We start from the raw sequence: 26,724 nt of genomic DNA on the forward strand, positions 1-26,724 counted from the left end.
GCCGAAACAACGACGAAAAGCACGCTGGACCGAAACAACTGACTCATCCTTGGCAAACTGCAACACACAAAACGCCTTTTGTTGAGCGGACGCCATTTTACTTCAGACTGACTGGAAACGAAGAAGACGCACTGACCAACATCTAGCGGCGATTTTATGAAACTTTAGGCCACGCCCATTCCAAATACACAGCTTTCCTTGCCCGCACGCCTTATGTTTCGTAATTATTACCGTACAAAATCAGGTCATTCTTTTTGATACACCCGGTATTTTTAAAAATTGGTAATAATTTGTCTAAAACATCTCAATGTGTTAAGTTACATTATAAATTGAATAACTATAACTTAATGATTAATACAACTATTAAGCCATTCAAAATTTAATTATTTGATTAAAAAGTTGAGTGAATAATTCTGAAGTGGAAAATAAAAAAAAAATGAACATATTTGGTAGCAGGCAATGGTTCTTTTTTAATATGTTTGAATTGTATTTATTATATCACTATTTTATTATAATGATTACTAACCATGGAGCAGCTTTTCCAGCCATTTTAGTAGGTCCTGGCTTTTCAGTAGTTCCTGGCTCTCCATACAGCAACTCATCTTCATCATCAACTTCTCTGCAACAAAAATGGTAGTTACCGACCTGATAATAAAGATAAAATCAATATCAAAGTATTTCCAAAAGTCCAATATCACATATATAACGTAATTCCTAATTATTTGTTTAATCTATTAAAAACAGCTGAAACTCGTGGTGTAGGCCAGTAAAATTAGAATGCAAGGTATTAGAACATTTGATGTGGTGATGTTTCAATTTGGCTAAACATCTTTTCTGTTCTGAGTCAAAATTAACAGAGAAGTATGGCAGGTGTGGGACGATTGAAGAATTACCTTCCTCAACCAATGTGAGAATTGTGAGTTGATATTGTCAATGTATTATATGCCATCAGACCAATATTGTATTTGCAACATTACCAGCAACCCAGAACCCAAAAAATGAAAAGAACATATTGGTCTGTAGGTGTTTCTCGTAAACAGTTTATTAGCCAAAGAGTAATTCGAACACCAAACCACCCAACTTAGAAACTATAAATTCTTGTCAGATATGATCATCAAAAATAATCTGAAAAGTATTTAGATTAAAAAAGACAAGCTTCGAATTCTATTTCTCCCATAAGTTCTGACAACTTCTAATATAAAATGGATAGAATCAAACTCAACTGCCAGAAGAAAAAGTTGGTTCGATACTAACTTTCCAAAACATATAGAAACCTTAATACTGAGATAAAACCAGACAGTTACAGGAGTATATATATATATTAAGATACCTTTTGATGTTTTCATGGGAGAAGCGCTGTTCAGGATCAAGATGCAGATCAGTTTCTGGCAGTAGGGACGAGAACATTCCCGACACATCTCTGTAGGCATGCATTGCTGTGATTGCTGGTTTCTGAAATGTAATAAAACCCACTATTAGTGATTACTATTGAAAATTTAAATACAAAAATGACAATATCATTGATCACAGTTTTAGAAAAACAATTTTATTTCATGATACAAAGCCAACTCTGTTCACTGACCTTGTACAAAAAATACATTTAAAAAAGTTGTAACTAATAATAGGGTAGTGCACATTACAGAGTTATATTGGGAGATGTAGAGTTCAGCATGACAAAAAGTAAAATAATAAAAATGAATAAAAAAATACTACATGGATTAAAAATAAAAGTTTTAAGAAGAAATTAATTAATTTAAGACAAATGAAAAGGATTGTGAAGGAAACAGCATTTTTCCGGACATTTGCCATCATTCAGTGATACAATACAATCACTAGAACAATGGCAAATGTCTGGAAAAATCCTGTTCCCTTCACAAATAAAAAGTAATAGTAACCTTATTTTGCTGCTATTTTGTTAAATTATAAATTTATTTTACATAGATAAAATACAAAGATATTTTAATAAAATTCATTTTTTCTAACAAATGACAAAAATGGTTTTGAAACTTTTGTTGGATCATTTTCTTGTAAATTAAATTTTGCATAGCACTAAATTTTCCTCAATTTAAAATAGTAAATTAGTTGCAATTGTTCTAAACAGAATTATTCTGTCTACTTTGTAAACTGATTCTGATTGGAACAAAAAAATTAAAAACTGAGAGTATATTAAATATATTTACTGATTAATATTATACCTATAAAAATAAATGTATAAACCTGAAATTTAGTACAGTGACTGAAAGCAAACTGATTACGTCATGCAGCCACATGGAATCAAATAAAAAACTCACAGGAGAAATGATGTCCTGCTTGGCTATGAGTCGAGCAGAGGTCTTAGTCTCTCGTAGAGTCATCCCCACCACCTGGCAGTCTTCGGTGAGCAGGAACACGTAAGGATCGACCGAAGTGGCATGCACCACTGGTGAGCCGAGGTCTAGTGGCATGTGCTGTATCTGCTCTGGCCCTTGCAGCAATCTTACCCCCATTTGTGATACCTGCCACAACCCATTCTCCTTAATCCAAGTCTGTCCATTTGAAAGGATAACAGGATTTCGGACATTTGCCATCGTTATAGTTTATAAAACCTTTCATAACCTATAATGATGGCAAATTTCCGAAATCCTTTTATCTTTTAAAATCTGTCCATTTCTCGTCAATCATTCAGAATAAGAATCAAATAAGAGAGTTGCTGATTTGGCAAACAAAGCCTTAAGTCTTGTTAAAAACGTACCTGGAAGAGACCATTATCAGACAATATGTAAAGAGCTTAAGTTATGACTTTGCCTTGTCTAAGTGTGTACTATTGTTTAATTGATGTCAAAGAAATTTTATATTGTTTTAATAATAGGCAAGAATTTCATCATTATCTCTTATTAGTCTCATTATGTATTTATCTAGTGATAGTTATTTTATTATTTCTAAAAATTGATATTAGAATTATCTTATATATTATTGTGAAGGATAATTTGATTTTGTCTATTAAGCTTTGTGTTTAACAACAATACATTTTTGAGGCAAAACAAACAACAGAATAACTGTGTTGTTTATGAACTATGCCAAAGCAACTTTACATGAATATTACGTCACAAATTACATGTAATTTTATCCTGGATCCTGCTCCTCTGGGTCCTTCTTGAATTTTCAGAGGCTAGCCACTAGGTAATACGACAGGTTTTGTACCATCCACCAATCCATAGTAAATATCTGTGCAATACTACCAATGTTTTGTTTAATCTTTTTTGACTTTATTAAATCTTTAATCAAGTAGTCAAATATAAACTTTATAAATAAAATAGCTTTGCATTTTTTAATATTCACATTTGCAATGAGAAGAGTTAATGAAATCACAGCTTTGGTAACCAATCAATAATTCTGACCGTAACTATCTTTCACAGGTAAGTATCTTCAATTTAATTAACCCGAATGGAGACAAACTCAGAAAGTAACTTTTGATGACATTTTAGACAAGTTCAAGGCATAAGTTATAAAATAAATTTGATTAATTCTAAATACTGCTAAAAAGTCATAGGACACTTACCTGAATGACATACTTGTTTGAACCAAGATTTCCAGCATAAATAGTAGGCCCTTGCGTGTTAAAACCTGAGTTGTCTATTTCATTGATTTCCTGTCCTGTTTGTAGAATCTGCAATAAAATATCTCCATTTTGATATTGTATTAAAAATTACATAAAGCAAATAGCAAAGGAACAAGCAATGAAAAGTAATTATAACAAGGATTATGCAAGTGTTAAAAAACTATAGAAATAGGATAAATTACTTTAAAAAAATAGCAATTGAAGAATATATTAAAAACTCTTCTAATAAATGCAAAGTTATTAAGAGTGAAACAGGCAGTAGAATAAATTACAGTGACTCAGTAATAAATTCCAAATAACTATTTTACTAATTTACTAAGTGAGTTGGATTTTAAATCCAATATGAGACCACCTCAAAACGTTAGGTTGCCATAGAGTTGGTAGAAAACTATATACCTAATTTTAACGACTGTGACATTGTAAAATAGCAAACTACAACAGTTGATGTATTAAAAGTTGTTGCCAATCTAAGCCTATTACGTTGTTGTTTACATTAGAGAACTTTACAATTAGTTAACCTCAAAACCAGTACTTACAAAACAAAAGGACTGGACTTAAAATAGATACCTTCTTTGATTAAAATATTTAAATTTCCAAGCATCTGAGCTGAGATCAGATATGTATTAACACTGCAATGGTACCATTGAGCATCCAGAAAATGTTCAAAATTATATAAATAAACTTGATTTTGTTTTTAAATAAAGACTTATTATTATTATTAAACTGTATTCAGTCACCATGCAAATTAAAGAGCAAAGTATACTGATATACTGATGACATACATTGGTAATTGCTAAATTGAATCTCAAGAGGGTTCAACTATTGGCTGGCTTTTACCTTCCAGTTGAAACTATTCTGGCAACAGTAAAAAAAACAAGGCATCACTTACATCTGGGAAACCCTACTAATCCAGGCACATCACTAGCCACAAATGTTGAGAAATTGAGCAAAAGGGTTGATGAGATGCCTATTTTCCGTGCAGTATGTCTATTGTAGTGGATGGAGATCCCTTAGAGTTAAAGGCTGTTGCTAGCCTAAACATGAGTACATTCCCAAACTCGCTTTGATTGAAAGAGGCTAATAAAGCTTCCCCTTCTCCCTATGTCACATGGCTGAGATATAGAGCTCGTTATTACCCCTCATTGGATCACAACATGAGAAGCCACCTCTTACTATTGACTTTACCGATCCTGAAAATCCTATTAATTAGAAGCAAGTGCAAAAATCCTTTTAGGACTGTCATTGAAGGGTTTCCTCAATTTCTTGTGTCCTAAGCAAAAAACCTGCTAAACTGATACCAACCAAGCAAGTCATTACATAAAGTAACCAACACTATTTGTGTGGGAAAATTATGACATAACAATTTAGGCAAAGATCAGGATAATGTGAAACCTACCATAGAAGACTCAGGCTGGCTCAAGATGAGGAAAGCATGTGTGGGCTCTTGGGACTCGTCCTGTACTGTTTCTCTGCCTGTCACAATCCACATGTCTGTGATACCTGTCAGCTCGAACGTTGTCACAACCTGTCATTACAATGGAACTTTTAAATACTGGAAAAAGATGTGATACAGTACATTAAGAAAATGAAACACTTTACATGCATATGAAAATTAAATATTAGAAATTTAATAAAATTTTGTGTTTTCAGGAAGGTCTAATTTTTTTAAGCTTGGGTCTCATCAATGATGTTTTTGGCACTTGAATTTTCTGAGGTTCTACTGATAGGGTGTCATTAGCTAGTGGTAAGATTTGTAAGTTGTAGAAGTGAGTGAAGTTTCACAACAAAATTATCATATACATCCAATTTATGGAAATTTCACCCTTCTCTTCTCTATAGAAATATTTACTTCAGCAAATATTTACAGAGCCTTAAAAGACACTGTCGGGTGGTACAATTTGCTCACTTCAAAAAATATGAGTAATTACAAATTTGTAAGTATAAATTCACAACTTACAATATTTCACTTTAAAAAGCTTGGAAAACTAAAGGATAAAGAAGGGCCCATGGTTGAGTGCTGTAGCATCAGAATTTTAAGGGAAATTCTAATGAATCTTTACTTCATACTAAAACCCTAATACGACAATTTTCAGCCTGTCAAGCTTCGTAGTCTTGACCAGGAGATGTTAATCAGACATCTTGAAAAGACAAAATTAACAATTGGAATTGTCAATTATTCAATAAAATTAGTCTAAAAGTTAGATTACCAGTCCAATTTAAACCCCTAGCTTCCTTACTTATTATATCATTCAACAAAACTATAAATAAAACATATATAATTATATGTCATTTAGTCATTCATGTTTACACTACACAGCAGAATAAATCAAATAAAACAGATATACACAGTTCTTGATAATGGTGTGTACCTGTGGCCGCACAGAGCGCTGTAGTACACACAGAGCTCCGTTCTTGCCATAACCAGAGGTTGTGACCAGCTCTACATCAGGGTCAGTGTTGTTGGAGAACTCCTCGGAGAGGAACGCTGGCTCACCCATCGAAATGTTGCCGCAGGGTCCAACGTTCAGCAGACTGTCACAAACCTGGTAAAGAGGATTAAATAAATGAGTTTCCAGCAAGTACAGCTATCAATTTAGAGTACATGCCAGTACACGCTAATTTAGGGTTAAGAGAAACTGAATTTTTACTACATATAACATTCATAATACAGAGAAACAACAAAGTGTAGGGTCATAAGAAATGGGATTTATGTGGATTCATGATGAAACAGATTAGGTAATGAGGAACTAAGAACTAGATTGAATAAAGAAATATCACATACAATATTATGGTGAAAGGAATAGAAGGATGAAATGGTCTGGAGATGTAAAAAAGACGTGATAGTGAAAACAATTCTAAAGTGAGGTATGCAGACTAGAAAACTAAGTGCTAGGCCAAGGAAAAGAAGGTAAGGGACTGTAGTAAAGTGCTCTGAAAATATAGAGAAATTGGAAGAAAAAAATGTGAAGAAAAAAAGATCGAAAGTTCTATTCACAGAACTTATGAGAAACTTGGAGGCCATTGTCTTGGTCCACCCCAATAGTGGAGGGCCAAACAATGGGTGAAGAAAATCCAGCAAAAAGCTGGAACCTGTGCCAATGGTCAAAATAATAATTAAATTTAAAAAATAGCCCGACTAACTAGATATTAAACTCACAAATCAGTGTCACCACACTGTTTGCTAGTTTTTTGAATTTACAGAGATGTTTAGACAATTTGATTATTTATTAATGATTAAAAATCAATAACACTAGCACACAGCAAATGAAATCATTTACTTACTTACTTACTGCCGGGGCGTAACAAATCTCAGTCGATTCTTTGCCTCGTCTATAGCCTCTTCCACGCCACCCTGTCTTACGCCAGATCCACAGACCCTCCACACCGGGTCACATCTTCGACCACTTAATCGCACCATCTTATCTTTTGGCCTACCCAAAGGCGCCTTCCTGTCGGTACCGTACCGCCTGTAGACCTCTTTTAACCTTGTGCCCTCCTGTCTCCGATGTACATGTCCTAGCCAGTTAATTCTCTTTGCCTTCACCAAAGCCACAATATCAGGATCTTGGTATACATTGTGTAATTCTCTATTTTTTCTTATTCGCCACACCCCCTTCATCACATATTGGTCCAAATATTTTTTCGGAGAACTTTATTCTCAAAAACAATCAACCGCCCCTCATTTTTCTTCGTTAATGTCCATGTTTCACTTCCATACATTAGGACTGGTTGAACGATTGTTTTATAAATTCTTAATTTTGGAGCATTGTGACAACAATCTTGACGTAAAGAGTCTTGTACACGCCCCAAGACACCTATTTGCATTAGCTAATTTGCTTTGTATCTCTATATCCTCCACGTTTTTGCTGTTTATTGTTACACCCAAATATTTTAAAACTTTCTACACAGTCAATCGAGTAGTTGTCAATGCGTAAGTTTGTTCTCGCATGTCTTCCAAAATGAATAATTTTAGTTTTATCTTTATTTAGCTCTAAGCCTACTGTTTGACATTCTTTATTAAAACTTTTTGTTAGTGTGGAGAGGTCATCCAAACTTTCTGACAAGATCACTACATCACCCGCAAATGCCATTATGTTCAGGTCCCACTCCTAATTTAACCCCTCTTTGTAGTCTTTTTAACTTTTTGTAATGCCTCTTCCACAGCCAGGTTGAAGAGAGTGGGAGAAATCCCATCTCCCCTGTCTTACTCCAGGTGTGGATAAGGAAGTTTTCGGACATTTCTCCATCTATTCTTATTTTGGCCTTTGAGTCACTTATACACATTTTTGACAGTCTTATCAGTTTTTGCGGGATTCCATGTTTTTCCATCTTCTTGAATAGGCATTCCTATCTATGCTGTCATAAGCTTTCTTGAAGTCCTATAAAAATTCCATAGAAGCCTTTGTTGAACTCATAATATTTTGAAATTGCCTGTTTAAGTAGGAAAAATTTGATCTATTGTGGACCTGCCTTTCAACAATCTGATTGCTGTTCATCAATTATTGCTTCAGTATAAGGACTTAATCTTGATAGTAATATTTTGAAAATATCTTGTAGACGGTGTTCAAAAGAGATATTCCTCTATAATTAGAACATAATTGTTTATCCCCCTTTTTGTGCAGAGAATTACCACTGCTTCTCTCCATACCTTCGGTATAATTTCCTCTTCCCATACTTTTGTAATAAGTTTATGTATTTCTTTTATCAGGAAATTTTCCTCCACTTTTAATAATCTCACTTGTAATTCCGTCTTCACCAGGAGCCTTATTGCATTTAAGCTTCGCTAACTACCCGCGTCTTCTACTTCTTGCGTAGAGGGTGGCATCACCTCCGGTTGTACATGTTGGTAATTTAATTCATCGTCAACGCTTCTGTTTGTACAGTGGTCACAATTCAGGAGTTCTTCAAAGTAGTCTTTCCACACTTTAACCCCTGATTCTTTGTCCATCACTAACTGTCCATTTTTTGTCTTTTATGCCATAGCTTTTGCTGAGACGCCTTGTTTGAAAAAACGGATTGTTCTGTAAAAAATCTCTTGCGTTATTTTGCTGTTCTGTCATTCTCAGCCTTGGTAAAGTTTTCCGTTTAGGAAGTCTCTTTTTCGCTCGTCTAAGTACCACTCTGGTATTTCTGTTAGCTTCACAGTATTCTGTCCTAAGTCGTTCTGTCATTCTTCTGCCTTCTTCATCCACATTGTTCCTGCTTGCTAACCACCTGTGCTTTATTTCTCTTCTCTTGTTTACGGCTGTCCTGCATTCCTCTGTAAGCCAAGGATTCTTCTTCATATTTTCCTTTGTGCCACAACACTTCCTTTACTGTTTCAGTGACTATAGTTTGTAAATTTTTCCATTGTTTTCCAATCTTGTCTGACTCAGTCATTTGTGTCTCTATGCTTTCATCTTCCAATATTTGGAATCTATTACTCAATTTAATTTTAAAATTCCCTCCTGCACTTCTGGTATTGTTATTTTGTCAGAACGCTAATTGTTCTTTCCTAGGTGTTCTCTTTTTTATTCACATTTATTCTTTGTCTTAAGCTAATTAAGGACTAAATAGTGGTCTGTACCAAATTCTGCGCCTCTGACTGTGCGCACATTTGTAATGCTGCTATAATGTCTATTGTCTACTAATACATGATCAATTTGGTTTGCTTGTTTTCCCATCTGGAGAAACCCATGTAGCTTTGTGAATTCTTTTCCTTGGGAACATTGTGCTACATAATTTCATATTTGTTGAACTAGCTAAAGTGAGCAGTCTCAACCCGTTTTCATTTGTTGAATCATGTAAAACTCTCCTTTCCAGCTACTTCTGTCCAATAGTTTTTCTTTGCCCACTTTTGCATTAGCATCACCCATCACCAACTTCACATCATATTGAGGGCAGCTTATTTATCTCTCTTCCTCTAGCCTGCCATAGAATACATCTTTCTCCTCATCTTCAGCCTCCTCTATAGGAGCATATAAGTTTAATTAACGAAAGATTCTTGAATTTCCCGCTTAACCTAATATTGCACACCAAATAAAAAAACAAAAAACTTTTACTTTAATTTTTAAGTTAGTAATTTATAATAATAAAACAACTAAAACTGTTTAAGATTTATTAGTCTGAGTTGTTGTCTAGGGATTTATTTTTATCTGTGAAATGATTGTGATAATCCCCAATATTTTTATTGGTTACACAGAAAATATATATATATATATATATATATATATATATATATATATATATATATATATAAATTTTTTCTTTTTTCCATGAAATATTCAGTACACTTAACAAAATAAAGCATTTGGGTGCACATTAATTACATCTTTAAAATGCGACACTCCCATCATTCTAGATTCTATGACCAAAAATAAGGGTGCACGAATGCTTGCAGCTTAACATTACTCTTATGGGGTAAAAATAAAATTCGTTTCACTACAGCTGGCTCTTAACAATGTGAGGAAGTTTATCCAGTGTTGCTAACTGTTGAACATTCACTAGCATTTGAATAATTAGTCCATCACATTAGATCAGTATCACTCTATTTTTATTTAATTGAATGTATTAAAAAACGTAATTTAAATTCTTCAAAGACCCCAAATAATTGTAATTACGTGTTTTAAATAAAATACTAACAACTCTGCTAGAACTTTGATTGTAAAATATACCACACCTCAAAAGAGTATGAAGTTAGTTGAATGGAGGTTTGAGCCTCACTGCCGTACACCTCGAGCTCATCCAAGTCTCGAATATCAGCCACATCAGATGCCATCCAGTCTCCTAAACGTTAAAAAGTTACAGATTACAAGTCTGTCATCTGCACAATATAAGGTCATTATAATCACTTTCAATATAACTTACATGGAGGGATATACGGTTATTTTAGGATCTTACATCTCAATAATTAGGTGGATTATCTATAGTTCATTCATCGAGTATTGTGAGTCACGCTTTACCCACCTGTGAGCCTCTCGGGTCATGAACAATCGAGGAGAAAACCCTAGAAAAGTATATGTGACCCTTTGAGTTCTTAGAACATTGGCACACTGAGTTCATAAGTGGTCACTCACACCTATCTGTGTGTCCAAAACTCTTGTTTAATTACATAGGTACATCTGTTCCACTGAGCCAGAAAAGTATAGTTCCAGTATTAATAGTGTGTGAATTATGTTCCATTTTTAATGGGGATGAACCACTTCATTGATTTAACTTCCTTGGACAATGAATTACAATAAAAACTAAGAACCTTAAATCCAAACATTGACAATTTTAGTAAAATTTATAATTCCTGAGGATAAATTGCCTTGTTTCCCTAGTAAACAGATGATAAAAAACAGTTACATAAGGGTTTTAGTAGTTTGACAAATGGGCAGTTATAGTTCACATATCCAGTGAGTTAGGAGTGTTGTAGACTGCAAGTGAGTCAGCTTGTCACCATGTCATGGCAGTGGTGGTGGCACTTCACTCTCAACACTTAATGAATGGAACAGAGGAATCAAAGGTATCCATACTGGCTGGAGAGTTGAGTTGAAGTTATCAACTGAACATTTAAAAATCAACCAGATAAGAGAAATCACCAATTTTTAATGAGACCTGAAGGGGTTAAGCATAAAGTTAATATTTTTCTTTTACAAATCAGACTTGAGGAAGCTGAGACCCCAATTGTGGCCGAATGTGGCAGGGCCTGAACTTTAATCCCTTTTTACCAGCTCCCACCCTTTCTATAATCCACCCACTTCATTTTTCAGGCCTAGTGTCTTTACCACTTTAATTGTTTGCTACCAATGTTTATTTTAATATAATTTCCATGCAACATGTAGTAATTTACTTATTAGTTCAGTTTTTAGAACTAGATAAAGATTTTTTGTAAAGTAGGCTGTTGAGGCTCTAGCCTAAACAGATGCTATGTGCTAATGTACGCTAATTTTTCTAATTTTTATTTATTTATACTGATTTATAATCAATATTAACATTCTAAATTTAGTTTCTAATTAGGTTAAGTTGTGTTGTGTACAGTAGTTTTAATTTTTGAAAATACATTTTGTTCATTTCATTTTATATTAGGAATATTTTAAACTTTCCTTACCCAATGTGTCCATTCTTCTCTTTTTGAGAGGGGGCTGGGTGAGATCGATTGTAGGTGGCTTATAGCCTTCTATTGTCTTCTTCTCTGTAAACTTTAATAGTAGAGAATTTCCGAGCCTTGATCCCAGAAACAAGTAGTTGTCCGCATACACACAAGTCTGCAACATACATTTTCATATAATCAATTAAACTGTATAATTTTATAAAAGTAAACCTTAAGAGTTCAGACAAAATGAGGAGTTTTATATTTTCACTAAGATACGGATTTTGAGAAGATGGTCTAATGCGTGTAGGCCACCTGACTCTGTAACCACAACATGGAAAGAAAAAAAGAGTAGAGGCAACATCGAATGTCATAATGGTTGGTTATCTGTGGTTTTCGTGTACTGGAGAATGAAAGAAATGTAAGTAAAGTTCAATGTGGACATTATGACACAATTTTAAAAATACCTGTGAAATGCTGAAAGTTTCAAAATGTTTAGAAAGTAGAAAATGTGGAAAGGGTTCAGACATTAATGAACTAAATGAATATGAGTAGTAAGTGGTAAATTACTGGTAAACAGTGGAGAAAATATTTTTACTTTTAAAGATCTGAGTGCTGTAATCACAATAACACATCTGATGTTATGTAATCTCTGCATTTTATGACGTAAAGGATGATGTTATATAACAGATTTTTACATACACACGTGGTAAGCACACTGGCAGCAGCCTTCTCGAAGTGGAAACTGCGTACACTGCGCATACTGTCTGCGTGGAGAGTCAGCACGTACAGTTCTCCGTTCTTCAAGGACAGGACGAGCCGATCATTGGATATAAAACTGGCCTGAGCCCCTTCCAGAGTCATTTTCACATTTTCTTGGAGTTCTGAAATAGAAGTGTTTGTTTAGCATAATTTATTTAAATAATCTTAGAGTATGAATTTTTTGTAAAGTCAATATTATATTACAGTATTATTAATTACAATCCAAGCAACTAAAAATATAAACAAACTAAATAGTATATATATATACACACACACACATGTAAGTCTTTTATTTCTAAATACTTTGACATTCTTTAGAAAGAAATCAAAACCATAAATACATATTTACAATTCTACTCTAGTAGTATGAGGCCAGAGTTGATGTTCTGCCATCACTAGCTTAAAATGGTGGTAAGTAGGAGAACTAGTGAAGCAGTGAATGCAGAAGATAGCATATTCTTGGTACAGAAGAGAGAAAAACAGTTAAAGTCACTCATGACAATGAAATGAGCGAATGTTATTTAGGCATAAATAATTTGTTGGCTTTTATTAACTAGCTAAAATCAATGGAAATCATTATTAATATATATGGCCTATATACATGGTCCGACTTTAATCACATTTTGCTGTTAGTTAATTATTTATAAATACCTCTAAAATGTTTTAAATTTATTTTACATTTTTAATGCAAACAAATCTGTATAAGTCAATAAATGAATGGCTGGACAACCTCTCAAATAAAGACTATCCAGAGCTTTTCAACAGTATAAACATTATGTATGCCACTAACATGCTAATACAAAAGCTATTTAAGCAAAACAACAGTCTATAACCCACCTTTTAAACTATGTATTACTGTATATGTGTATTTACATAACAACATAAAATAAAATAAATGAACACCTAATCGATAATTTTTAATACATTATAGTATGTATTCAATGCCAAATTGTAACTTGTGTTTGCTGACTGGTAAAAAGTATTTAGAAGAAATTTAAAAGCATACATTTTATTTCTCTCTGTTGTTTATGCATACTGCATAAAAAACTACTTGGAGATGTGAAAAGGCACTTTACTTATATTTCAGAATAATTATTGTTGTTTTAACTTCTTTTTCTTTATTTCAAAACAAAGCTGATATAAAAAACTAAAAATTCTGCTTAAAAATTACTATAAAATAGCAATCAATATATCAATGTATTAAACATCAGTACGTCATACAGTAAAGTACTTTTAATTAACATTTAAATTTACAGGTCACTTTATTGTAAAATAATTTACTTAAACTTAAAACCACTTAAGGTGGTAAAAATAACTGTTTTGACTTCACTAAAACAAAAACCAATTCGAAGAGCCAGAGGTAACGAGATTAAAACCCGAACAGAAAATATTATAGGCACTAAGATCATCTATGACCATAACACTAATATTAGCCACTCTTTACTATTTCAACTTGTCCTCTTAATTGGATTCTGAAGTCCTAAAAAAAACTCGAGAATGACAAGAATAAGGTTACAGAAAGTACAGTCTCTCATTTTACAGAAAAAAATGAATTTTACATGAAAAATATGACTTACTTAAGGGGAAACTGGTGCTGACATCTGTGACGGAGTTTAGAGATATACCGTACGGCGGCACACTCTGGTTAAGGTAGATGAGCGAGTTGATGGCAAAGATAAGAGTGCCTCCGAGAGGCTTCCTCACTGCCAGTGCCTGTGTACAGTCCATGGGCAGGTTGGAAACAGACCAGATGACCGGATGTACCCTCTGCTGGATGTTCAAGGAGATAGCTACCATAGCACAAGTGTCCCGTCTGACTGCGATACGCCTGTAATGTAGTTCAGTATTCAGAGTTTAGTGTTGACGAGATTCTTAGTTTATTTCTCAATATTAATCATGTATTAAGATCCACAATGTGGTCTATATTTTGAGTATTTTTGTATTTTAAAGATTGACAAACCAAAGAGTCAACAAGTCAATAAAATTTTAATTTTGCCAGAAATCTAGTAAAAATACTGTAAAAAATCCTAATGTAGATTTATAATAATGTACAATGCAATTCAGTTTTATGAATTTTTTAGACCTCTATAGCTAAGCAAAAGAAATATTTTAAATGTGCAATTAGAAAATGCTCATGGAAAAAAAAATGATAAAAAGAATTTAATTTATAAAATTGAAAACATTTTTACAACATATTTAAAAAAATGAAACAATTAATAATGGATACAATTGAGAGCTACATTACCCAGAGAAAGTTTTTACAGGTTCGTAGAGAATCAGTAAAGTAGGTTCGTAGTAACCATGTAGAAATTGGATATCAATAATGTTATCCATTTTCTCTTCAACTTCCTTGAGGATGATCATGTACGATGCAAGGACAGGAGCCTTGGACTGTGGTCCAGAGGTGGAGGGATCCTCGGCCAGGATATCTCCATCCTCGAGGATGGTCTCTCTGCGGAACGGAAGCACCACCAGCTGTCTCCCGTACACTAACATAACTGCACATCTGCCCTCTGGGTCCACTCGAATTATGGGTATATGGGTGTGTTGGGTCCAACCACCCTACAACATCAGTGTACAGTTCTCAGACGTGAAAAAGCAAAAAATATAATATATTTTTATCGATTACTTTTTTATTCTAAAAAGCTAATGGTTAACAGTCAAAACTGAACTGACAGTTTAACTATAAATCTAAGAGAGCTAATGCAAATGTAGATGTAATTGAATAAAACATAACCAAGAAATATAAAGAGTACTATTCAAATGTAAGAAAATGCTTATGGACTCATACAGAAAAAAATTGTTACATTTTGGGACACTTGGTCCTTTAAGACGTATCTACTTTACAAATTGTTTTCTGATGAATACTTGTATGTATAATCATGTAACACGTTTAAATATCTAAAAGTAACTTATGATCAATACAAGACAAAACATTTATAGACATCAGGTCTTTGGAAGTGAAAGTGGTAACATGTATTGTTGCAAATTTGGATTTCATTTGATCAGCATTATCGTGTAATATGAATTATTTCCTAAAACTGGAACAAAAACATCCACACAGTAGACTGTAAGGCATGTTCAAAATTGTAAGATACTTAGTAATTCAAGAAGTAAACAATTTTCCTCCAAAAATTTTCATCATTAACTTGTGAGATGGTCTGCCTTATACAAAACTTTAAAATACTGATTCAAACTGGTTTTATCTTTCAAGTTTATTGATTTACAAATGGTCTAAACAATGATCTAAAACAGAAAAAAAGATATAGTTCAGGAAAATTTAGATGGTGTATTTTTGGAAAATCAGAATTATAAATAAAGTTTTTATATTTTAAGCAGTGCCTAACAACGAATAGTTTACATACCAGAAAACAAACTGACAATGTATTCTCAAAATTGCGATTTGGCCATTTCTCATAAAATTTCAATTGAAAAAGTATAATATAGTTAGTAATATTGAAAATCAACAATTAACACCTTAAATGCCATGAAATGATCTTTTACACTAGTAACTTTAAGTAACAAAATTCATTATTCTGAAACTGCAGAGTTTGATTTATTATGTGCTATACTTAGCTAGTGATATTTAACGATTTAAATTTCAATAACACTTGAACACTGTCTTCTTATAGTACGCTATGTATGAACCTCGTGGACGTTATCACAATCAATAATATGATGTTTGGAAACATCATTTAGGTGTGTTATAAAGCATTGAAATTGAAAGCAGGTCTTGATACATCGTTTATACTAATGCATCAATCGATAACTGTAATTTATTATTTCACAATAAATTTATATCAAAAGAAAAGTTAAATTTAAATAAATATTTGAAAAGTTTCTGAGGTGATTCAAGAATAATTTAAAGTACAGATCAATTTATATAGAATCATTAGAATTGATTCACAGAATTCAATTGAATCTTTAGAAGTCTACATACAGTATTTCATTTCCATAATAATCTTGTTAACTAATAAATATAATATAAAAAAATGCAAATTGAATTGAGTTTTAAAAGAAAAGGAATACAATTCTGTCAGACTCACCCTTATCTCTTCCTCCTCGAAATAGTGAAGGGACAGGGTTTTCAAGTCGTGGGTGTCCAGATCGTACTCGACAACGCTGAGTTTTGCATCCCGGAAGCTCAACAGAAGCGCATCCCGTTGTGATCCTGCTAAACTCACCGACTGCATAGACATCACATTGCCGTACAGAGTGTACGTAGCAAGACACTCCATCTTCATCTTGGGAGGTGTGTCTGTAAAGAACAATAGAATTAACATTTTGCTGTCAATACTCAAAACAGGTTAAGCTACAAAAATTTCTAAGTCTCTGTAAAATGTTCTTGAATTTGAAAAAAAAAGATATTGAGCAGCCAACACTATGTGGATAATCTCTTTACTAAGTACTTACTGTAAAATAAAAAAAAATGTTGTTCTGATTATGCAGTTTTAGAACAAATTGTGGCTGAAATTTTAGATTCACCAATATGCTACCTTCTCAGAATTATTGCAATATGTTGTTTATAACCAATTCATCAACAAACAGATACCTAGAAGAGCCATTCATAAATATTAATACAATTCGCTCAATAAAATCACTGCTGTGCAATGAATGGACCAAGTTTTAACTAAGCCCAATCACTTCTATTTCTCAATAACATATGTAGAGACAAATGGTTGATTCTCCGACCAAGAGACTTTAACCTTTATAGTGTTCACTATATTGCCTGTATATTTTAGGCATATTTTTTAAGAACATTTAAAAAATTAAGAAAAAGTACTATTTTTATCATAAATACCTATTGTCATACATTATTTTATTTCTAAGAAGATATATTATTGAAATATATAGCCTAATTAGATATTACTTATCTAAATATCCAAAATATTCGCTGACTTAACTTTTTTGTTGATTCGTAAGACTAAAAAAGGTGACTAAAACACAAACCTAAAAAAAATCCTTTCGTGCCAAATTTATCACTATTATAGTATATATTAGTATATAACACAAATCAACTTCTGGATATTTTGAGAAGGAAATATTCTCAAGGAGATATTGTCCTCTTACTGATGTTGAATAAGTTTTGCCACTCTTAGGCCTGCTTTACTTGTAGGGTACTAAACAAAGCTGAACATATGGTGTATAGACGTAACTGCCCTGGATATCTCTGTTGCCACAATATTAGAAAAACCCTTTCATTTGTTTGTTAAAACTATTTGTTTTGATAAAAAAAATTCTAGGGCAGCTAGAAAGTTAATTGACAATCTTCTCCCTGTAATACTTTGAAAATAATCAAGAAAAAGCCACTTTGGGTGCCTTTACAACAATCAAGTATTTCCGCAGAGCATGAATGGAGATGATGCAATTAGCGAGGCAGAAAAACCAGAGATTTTAACAGACTACAACTTTATCACAGGCGGTGTGGATGTTGTGAAGAGACTTGGTCAAAATATTCTATGTTAAGAATAAACAACCATTGGCCTCTTACTGTATTCTGTGGATTGTTGAATGTAGGTGTAATAAATGATCGAAAGATAACACTAATAAGTTGTTGTTGATCAAAAGAGCTTTCATTATTGTACCCAGGAATCAGTTAATAACTCCACATTCCTTGAAATGAACAGCTATTGACAGTCCCAATCAATAGCCGGGACCAAAAATTACATATGAAAGTATTTGGATATGAAAGTACCATGTTGCCACTTCTAAAGTGTTTTAATGTTAAATAAAGTATTTTAATTTATATATTCCATTTTTATTCCTTTTGAAACAGAAAATAAAAGGATCACAGGAATTGAACTATTAACTTCAAGCAACACCTGCCAATGAAAAGATTCACTGTAAGTAAAAAAAAAAACCAGATTTAACCAGTCCCGATGCAATGAATGTGGTGGCGTCATATCTAAGAACATACTGCTTCAGTTACAGTTATTAAAATAACTGAAATTGAAAATACTGAATAAAAAAATCAATAATGAATCTTCGTTAATGGTGAATATTAAAATCTAAGAATTACACAGATGAGTAAACCACCAGAATATACTATGTTTTTTTGCCATTTCTAGCCTTTATATAAACAACATTCAAAGATATAATAAAAAAAGTAGTTTAATTTATGTGTAACAAGTGTTTGAAATAATTTGATCTACCAAATCCACTAATTAAATAACTTTATTACTAAATATTTTTTTATTACCTTGGACATCTAAAGTTAATTTATATATGTATAATTTTTAAAACAATACAAATATAAATAAATCAAGGGTAAAAAATGTATGTTAGATTGAACCTAACACAGAACCAATGGTGTGATTCTCTAAGGCACCACCAGTATCTACTGGTGGTTAAAGCTATATTGAACCCCATAAGACCAATTACTTACAACATGGTAAGGCACTGAAGGTCTAGTTACCTTATTAGAGACAATGTCAAAGTATGAACAGCGGTCAGTCACAAATGAGTTAAAATAATTTTTAACTTTTGCCCACTACACATATAAACTAACACTTAAAAAATCTAACTGTATGAAAAAAAAAACACCAGATATACTTACTTATGTTTTTAGGTTTCTTTTTATTTGGATCGACATCTGGGATGAGCCGTAACACTCGGATTACATTAGCTCCAGCAACGACTAGTGACTTCTCTGAGCGGTTGAAGAAGTTGCATGTGATCGAATGTTCTATCCCTGTTGCTGGATGAGTAGTCTTGCACACAGAATACATTTTCAAACTTGGATATGATACCTGTGAAAAAATATGGATTACGTTTTTAACTTATATTTTATGCAAGAAAATGTATCGTACCTTATCGTACATTTTGATTTTTTATTATTTGGTACTTATATAGTCATAATGTATCAACGCCGCAGCAGCAAAAAATCTGCAAATGCACCAATAAAGAGCAATCGTATTGTTCGATTATAGCAACCTCTTTGTTTTTACACAGCAACCTTGTTGTTCACGTGCGCACAAAGTTATTTTTTGGTTTTCTTGTTACCTTGTTGTTTCCTGATTTTTAATGCCATTTTTTAGTGCTACAAAAATGTGTTTTTAGGATTTGTGAAAATCGTCCAACACTTGAATGATAATCAAGTCATCGATATTCATGGGTAAAGAATTCTCGCTACAACTACTTAACCAAATTATGTTATATTTCAAATTAAAGTACAAAAAGCAATAATTTTATGGTGAATAAAAACCAAACTAGGATATTTGTTTATAAAATATAACAAACAAACCAGTAGATACGTGTCTGAAACAAACACGTGAATCACACACACTGCACTTGCTGCCATTACAGATCTGCGCAGTATTAGTGTCAGTAAAAGGTAATTCAGTGTTAACCTATTAACAGGATGCTGCTGTTTCAGTAACAGCTGGGCTGAATGATTTGTTCTCATAATGATTTTTTTGTTTTGGGTTATTATGTAACCAGTAACAGCCGAGGCCATTTCGTGCAAGCAACAAGGCTAGGAATGGAAATATTACAATATGCAATGTTATTACACAATATAAGTAGGTTTAGATTAGGCTACCTTAAATATATTATTAGTAATACCAAAGATAAACACAACCTTTACAAGCACTTACATGATCTGAGCTTGAATTTGGTTACTATCTTGAGAGATGTTTTTCGTTTTTTGCCAGTAGTGCGGGCTTCGGTGGCGCCTTCCACCGAAGCCCTGATGGCCAGAAATATTTCTGATCATTACTTTCTCAATCTTAGATCGTGTCCTAAATCTTACGTGATCTAATGTCGGAGAATAAGAAGATCTGGCATGTGATCTGAAGTCGGAAAAATAATGATCAGAAAGGCCCCTGACCATTAGTGCGGGCTAAAAAAGGCCGCACTTCTAATGAAAAAAAGAAAAACATCCCTCTAACTGAATTACATTATAGAATTTTAAGATTGTATAATAGTGAAGCTATATTTTTATGTTAAAGAAACATATGAATTTTATATTATAGAAAATAATACAATTTTGTTTATACTAAGTTTGAACAGCACAGAACTTACAACAACGTAACAAGATAACACATGTCTGACAGCATTTAAATCGTTCTAATTGATAATTCAATATTATTGATCACTCAAGTATTGGACTTTTATTATACCGCAGCCAAACTATTGAAGTTACACATATTTATTAAATGTAATAAACAAAGCAGTATACTATTTAATTACTTTTCGCTATTTTGAAGGATAAATGTGTCAGACAGCTTGTGACAGAAATAACGCACATTCATCATCATTGTACATGCGCCATTATTCAAACACCATAAAAATGATTTTACTTTGAATTAATTTTGAACAATTATGTTATACAACACCATAGTGTTGTCAATAATTAATTTAAATAACTGAAATTAAATTTTTTTTTCAATAGTTTAGGTATTTATAATCGATAATTTGGTTCCCTGATTTGATTGTGATGGTTACTACTTACTTTAATGCAGGCGTCTTCTACATAAAAAGTATGCTATTATATTATATAGGATTAGGCCAATATTTTTCTATTAATTTTAGCTGATTACTCTAATAGGATAGAGTACGATAAGCAGACCCCATTCTTTATATTGATATTGACAAACAATAATACTTAATTATAACTATTGATATAAAATATCAATCAGTTTATATTGATATATAAACTGATACTGATCTTAGGACAATAACTAACTTGTATAAACTACAAATTTTTCATATAATTACAGTAACGTATTGTCTTTTATAGACACTAACATGGTTGAAAGCTCGTGGAGGACCATGAAAAGCAGTTTAAAAAGTGGCATATCAGCCGACCTGCGTGCAGGTAATCTATATGAGTATTTATACAGACGATGATATTTGATCAAACAAATTATTATAACCAAAATTAGGAAAACTGAAGACGACCATATTTACTTCTCTCACAGTTACAGTTGTTTCTTTCCCACAAATTTCACATATGGTTCAATATGTTAAAGCCACGAAAAAGCAACGCCGTGTAGTTTTCTGGGTAGCTATAAGATTAAAGGCCGAGGCGGCAAATCACGAATTTGACATTATCAACGTATTCTGCTCACCCACCTGAACAAAAAATATATATAGTATTAGTGGGTGCAAATGACAAATAACATGATTTTAGGGGGTATATTCATAAGTAGTTAAGTTTCTAATGTTTTAATGTTCAGTTTGTGTGTTGTGTCTGGATAATCTGTTTACTTGAATATTATCTGCGGCCGGGACTGATAGCAGCCTGATAACGTATCTGTTATCTGAGTTCTCCGGGGCAAGAGTCAGTGCTTCACAAGATATCGTGTTCAGTAGGTTGGATCGAGTGAGTGCGTTACAATTATGAATCAACCATCCACTAGTTCGACCAACCCTAGTGAATTGTGTGTGTCGGAGTGTTTAGTAGGGCACGTAAAGAGTTTACGTTTTAACCAAAACAAAATTATTTCCTTTTTAATTGAACATGGAATTTTTAATAATGAGTGTATTTGTTCGTCGTGCGGTCACGTGTTGTTTTTAAACCGGGAGACTTTGTTGTTTTGTTGCGATAGGAAAATTAGAAAAAGTACGTTAGTAAAAAAAAGTTTTAAATGTTGCAATTTTAAAAAATCCACTTTTTTGTTGTTGCTGCTCAGCTATTCCAACACACTAATGGTAAGTGTTCTCTGTTAATATCCATCTATATATTTATGTTAGAGTTTTTCATGATTTATTAAGATTTTTTCACTTTATATAATTGCCTTTGCATTACATTTCAATTTATATTTCTGATCAGCCCCTCTAGAATTTGATATTTTACTGATAGGTACTATCTCGAGGGATATTTTTCTTTCATTGACTTCAGTGCGGGGCAGTAGTGCCGAAGCCCGCACTGATGGCCGGAGGCACTCATCTCATTTTGATAACAAGTAATTAATTTGTAGCTCGAAATTAAGAAAAACATTGTTCATTTGGATCAAAATATTGCTCATTTCAGTATTATTTTTCATTTACGTTTGCAAAGATGGCGGCGCATCCGATGACGTCATCAAGAGGTTGAATCATGGTCACAAAAGGACACGTGACGCTCGACATGGATGTAGAACATGGAAATATTACTCCGCACGTGAATAGTTGTTTAATTTTTTATGTTCTAGAACTTTGTTATTTCTCATTTCCACCCCATCAAACCTTATACTTTTTTTGTTCTATAGGACGATTCCAATAAGTTAATAACGCAAAACTCATATTTTTCCACTCCGGCCATTAATATGATAATTACTGTTTTCTGAAATTGACTTCCATTTTTATTAATCAGAATTACTTAAGTAAAATTGAAATATTGGTACTTTGGGATTATACCGACCACATCAGTATGAAGAACACAAAAATATAAATTTATAGAAACAAACATAATAGAACGAAAAAAACAAGTGTTTAATTATAAAATTACAAACTTACAAGTGTTTCCAGGTATTGTAATCGGTATTGTTGTCACTGTTATCTTATCTTTCTCGAGAATCCCGATTACGGCAGGCATCACATGATTTGCACGGTACATAATTGCCTTTCCATTACAATTCAATTTATATTTCTGATCAGCCCCTCTAGAATTTGATATTTTACTGATAGGTACTATCTCGAGGGATGTTTTTCTTTCTTCGACATCAACGCGGGGCAGCACCTTTGGTGCTGACCCGCGCTGATGGCCGGAGGCACTCGCATTTTGGGTGGCGGAGTGTGATCAAGAATAAAAACAAGTTTTGAGTGTTTTTTTCAATAAAGAGTTAAGTTAAGTTTAGTTTGGTAATGTTTGTTTTGGTACTTTGGGATTATACCGACCACACTAGTATGAAGAACACAAAAATAGAAATTTATAGAAACAAACATGATAGAACGAAAAAAAACAACTCTTCAATTACAAAATTACAAACTTACAAGCATTTCCAGGTATTGTGATCGATATTGTTGTCGCTGTTATCTTATCTTTCTCGAGAATCCTGATTACGGCAGGCCGCGCGGCATCACGTGATTTGCACGGTACATAATTGCCTTTCCATTACAATTCAATTTATATTTCTGATCAGCCCCTCTAGAATTTGATATTTTACTGATAGGTACTATCTCGAGGGATGTTTTTCTTTCTTCGACATCAACGCGGGGCAGCACCTTTGGTGCTGACCCGCGCTGATGGCCGGAGGCACTCGCATTTTGGGTGGCGGAGTGTGATCAAGAATAAAAACAAGTTTTGAGTGTTTTTTTCAATAAAGAGTTAAGTTTAGTTTGGTAATGTTTGTTTTGGTACTTTGGGATTATACCGACCACACTAGTATGAAGAACACAAAAATAGAAATTTATAGAAACAAACATGATAGAACGAAAAAACAACTCTTCAATTACAAAATTACAAACTTACAAGCATTTCCAGGTATTGTGATCGATATTGTTGTCGCTGTTATCTTATCTTTCTCGAGAATCCTGATTACGGCAGGCCGCGCGGCATCACGTGATTTGCACGGTACATAATTGCCTTTCCATTACAATTCAATTTATATTTCTGATTAGCCCCTCTAGAATTTGATATTTTACTGATAGGTACTATCTCGAGGGATGTTTTTCTTTCGTCGACATCAGCGCGGGGCAGCACCGGAGGTGCTGCCAAGGCCCGCGCTGATGGCCGGAGGCACTCGCATTTTGGGCGGCGGAATGTGATCAAGAATAAAAACAAGTTTTTAGTGTTTTTTTAATAAAGATTTTAGTTTGGTAAATGTTTGTTTTTGTTGAATTTTTGTGTTTGGAGAAATGTAGAGGTAAAACACGGAAGTACAACAAAGCGATGCACCAGCTGAACGGGCGGCGAGACTCTGCAATCACGTTATCTACTAGACTCTCGACTTTGACCTCTGTCTGAGGATGGGGAGGGGTTTGCGATAAGACAATTCCTGTTTTACATTGACGAAATATTGTTCTACGCTAATCTAGTACTCAGTAGAAACGAAATGTGAAATAACGATTCATGTCTGGGTGTGGTCGGTATAATCCCAAAGTACCTTTGTTTTTGTTGAATTTTTGTGTTTGGAGAAATGTAGAGGTAAAACACGGAAGTACAACAAAGCGACGAACCAGCTGAACGGGCGGCGAGACTCTGCAATCATGTTATCTACTAGACCGCTCGACTTTGACCTTTGTCTGAGGATGGGGAGGGGTTTGCGATAAGACAATTCCTGTTTTATATTGACGAAATATTGTTCTACGCTAATCTAGTAATCAGTAGAAGCAAAATGTCAAATTACGATTCATGTCTGGGTGTGGTCGGTATAATCCCAAAGTACCGAAATATTATCCTATGTGTATTATTTTAGAGTGTTTACAGCTGTTGATATAGATTATTTAAGTTAATAGTACAAAATAATTAATCAGTATTGATTGATTATATCGATGGTTATGATTAAGTAATATCGTTTGACAATTTGGATATAAAAAAACCGGGTCCGCTTATAGTACCCTACCCTTAACCTTTTTCAGGTTATAATTGTTAGGACGTTAGCTCCTTTCTTAATTATGAGATTGTCACTATGTGTATTATATTAACTATTTCCATTTCAAATACGATTGGTATTACGACTATATATGTGTTGATATGATTGAGAGACTCCTATTGATATATGAATATTAAGCATCAATGATTATACCAATTGTACAAAAACCGGTCTGCTTATCTGACTCTACTCCTCTAATATACATTCTACTTACATCTGAGGTTGTGTTAATAATAACATTAATATTATAGTTTTGTATAAAGATTTACTTAGTAAACGTCTTGAAATGAACAAATACATGTAAAACAAAATAGTTTCAAGAAAACCAACCTTATTCCGAGGAAGTACCGCTACATAAACTTTTAACTGTATATACTTCTTATAAAGAAACAAAATCAGATATTTCAAACATTACAACTTATTATTTTATTATATTTCTCAACCAATCAATTTCAACTCTTTATATTGGTTTATAAACTCAAATTCACGAAGAACGCCACAATTCTAAAAATATTAGGTTAGGTTTTTCTGAGCAAAATTGGCAACACAAACAGAAACAATGATGATGACAGAAGGAATGGATTGGGTTTTCGTTATTCCGTTCCTTGTTATAACCTGTGTTCCTCTCCCTCCTCGAAATAAACCAAATCTGGACTAAATATTAGCCTACAAAGAAAACAACAAATACTATACAAATGCAATAAAAAACAATTGCTGGCAATCTGTGTGGCAAGGTCCTAATAATGGTAATAATATTTTTATTTCGACATCATAGTATATGAAGATGCTGGATAAAAAAAAAAATCACCATTTTGTTGAGTTTCTTGTGTATCATATAGGTCATTAGTGAAGGCGTTAACTACATGTATTATACAATATTTTAAATACGTTGAATGTGTTGTTGCTTTTGTGTAAGCCGTACGAAACAGCTCGTGATTACCAACAGTAAAAAATTAGTAAAGTATTACGTACGTGTAAAATAATGCTTGATTAGTAAAATATGTTCATTTGGAGCTTGTAAATTTATCTAAAATTGTGAATAGGCCTACTAATAATTCGTCTCTATTTGATACTTACTTAATTGATACTTGTAATTCCCCAGGATTTGGCCAACCAGGGCTTCTGCATGTCAAAGTGCCCTTAGAATATGTTTGAAGTTTTTATTCTAGAGAGCAATAAAAAGCGTCGAGGCGATAAAACTAATCATAAATTAAAACATTATAAAAATAATATTTATTTTTGTATTTATAGATTATATTTTTAGTAGGGTGAAATATTTTATATTTATGATTGCGCATCCTCAGAGGATTTCTAAATAAGCTACACAAGATTCGAGCAGGCAATGGTAAACACTTTATCAGCTATTTATTGTTGAATTTCGAGAGACGTAAGAGAACGAGAATTCCTTTCGCTTTTTTTGGAAATCCTATCAAACTGCCTATTCTACTCCATACAGTTGTCCAATATCTTCAATAGCAGTTCGTACAAATCATATATGTGCACTTTTGTAACAATAATCAATGATGAAGTCCAAAATATCTTGGTAATTTTCATTTATTGTATTCTTATCTATGAGCGTTTTTTTTCACGGTTTAAGTTCAGCTGATTATGGAATTTACAGAGCTTGACAGTCCTTATTACTGACAACAAGAGTGATATTATCTGCAAACATATAAATGTTGTCTTTTGGAATTTGAATAATGATGATGTCATTTACACAAAATAAAAAAAGAAGAGGACCAAGGATTCATCCACGTAAAATTTCGTTTACAATCTAATCCAATTTTGATTTG

The 26,724-nt window shown here is 33.1% G+C and overlaps 1 protein-coding gene across 1 annotated transcript in view; it reads right to left on the reverse strand.

Moving 5' to 3' along the window:
* The window catches only part of LOC124364374 (cleavage and polyadenylation specificity factor subunit 1), a 47,357-nt gene extending 21,864 nt beyond the window's left edge, over positions 1–25,493 (reverse strand). The window contains exons 1-14 of the mRNA XM_046819777.1: positions 25,262–25,493; positions 18,970–19,162; positions 16,460–16,671; positions 14,659–14,975; positions 13,991–14,241; positions 12,354–12,535; positions 11,670–11,826; positions 10,257–10,363; positions 5,968–6,141; positions 4,995–5,123; positions 3,539–3,646; positions 2,292–2,495; positions 1,331–1,452; positions 527–619 (exon numbers count right to left, since the gene is read on the reverse strand). Of these exons, the coding sequence (XP_046675733.1) occupies positions 527–619; positions 1,331–1,452; positions 2,292–2,495; positions 3,539–3,646; positions 4,995–5,123; positions 5,968–6,141; positions 10,257–10,363; positions 11,670–11,826; positions 12,354–12,535; positions 13,991–14,241; positions 14,659–14,975; positions 16,460–16,671; positions 18,970–19,141 (2,228 nt within the window). The 5' untranslated portion in view covers positions 19,142–19,162; positions 25,262–25,493. The remainder of the gene's footprint in view (positions 1–526; positions 620–1,330; positions 1,453–2,291; positions 2,496–3,538; positions 3,647–4,994; positions 5,124–5,967; positions 6,142–10,256; positions 10,364–11,669; positions 11,827–12,353; positions 12,536–13,990; positions 14,242–14,658; positions 14,976–16,459; positions 16,672–18,969; positions 19,163–25,261) is intronic.
* Between the last annotated feature and the right edge of the window lie 1,231 nt (positions 25,494–26,724).

Source organism: Homalodisca vitripennis, chromosome 6, assembly GCF_021130785.1.
Source record: "Homalodisca vitripennis isolate AUS2020 chromosome 6, UT_GWSS_2.1, whole genome shotgun sequence".
Taxonomy (NCBI): Eukaryota; Metazoa; Arthropoda; class Insecta; order Hemiptera; family Cicadellidae; genus Homalodisca; species Homalodisca vitripennis.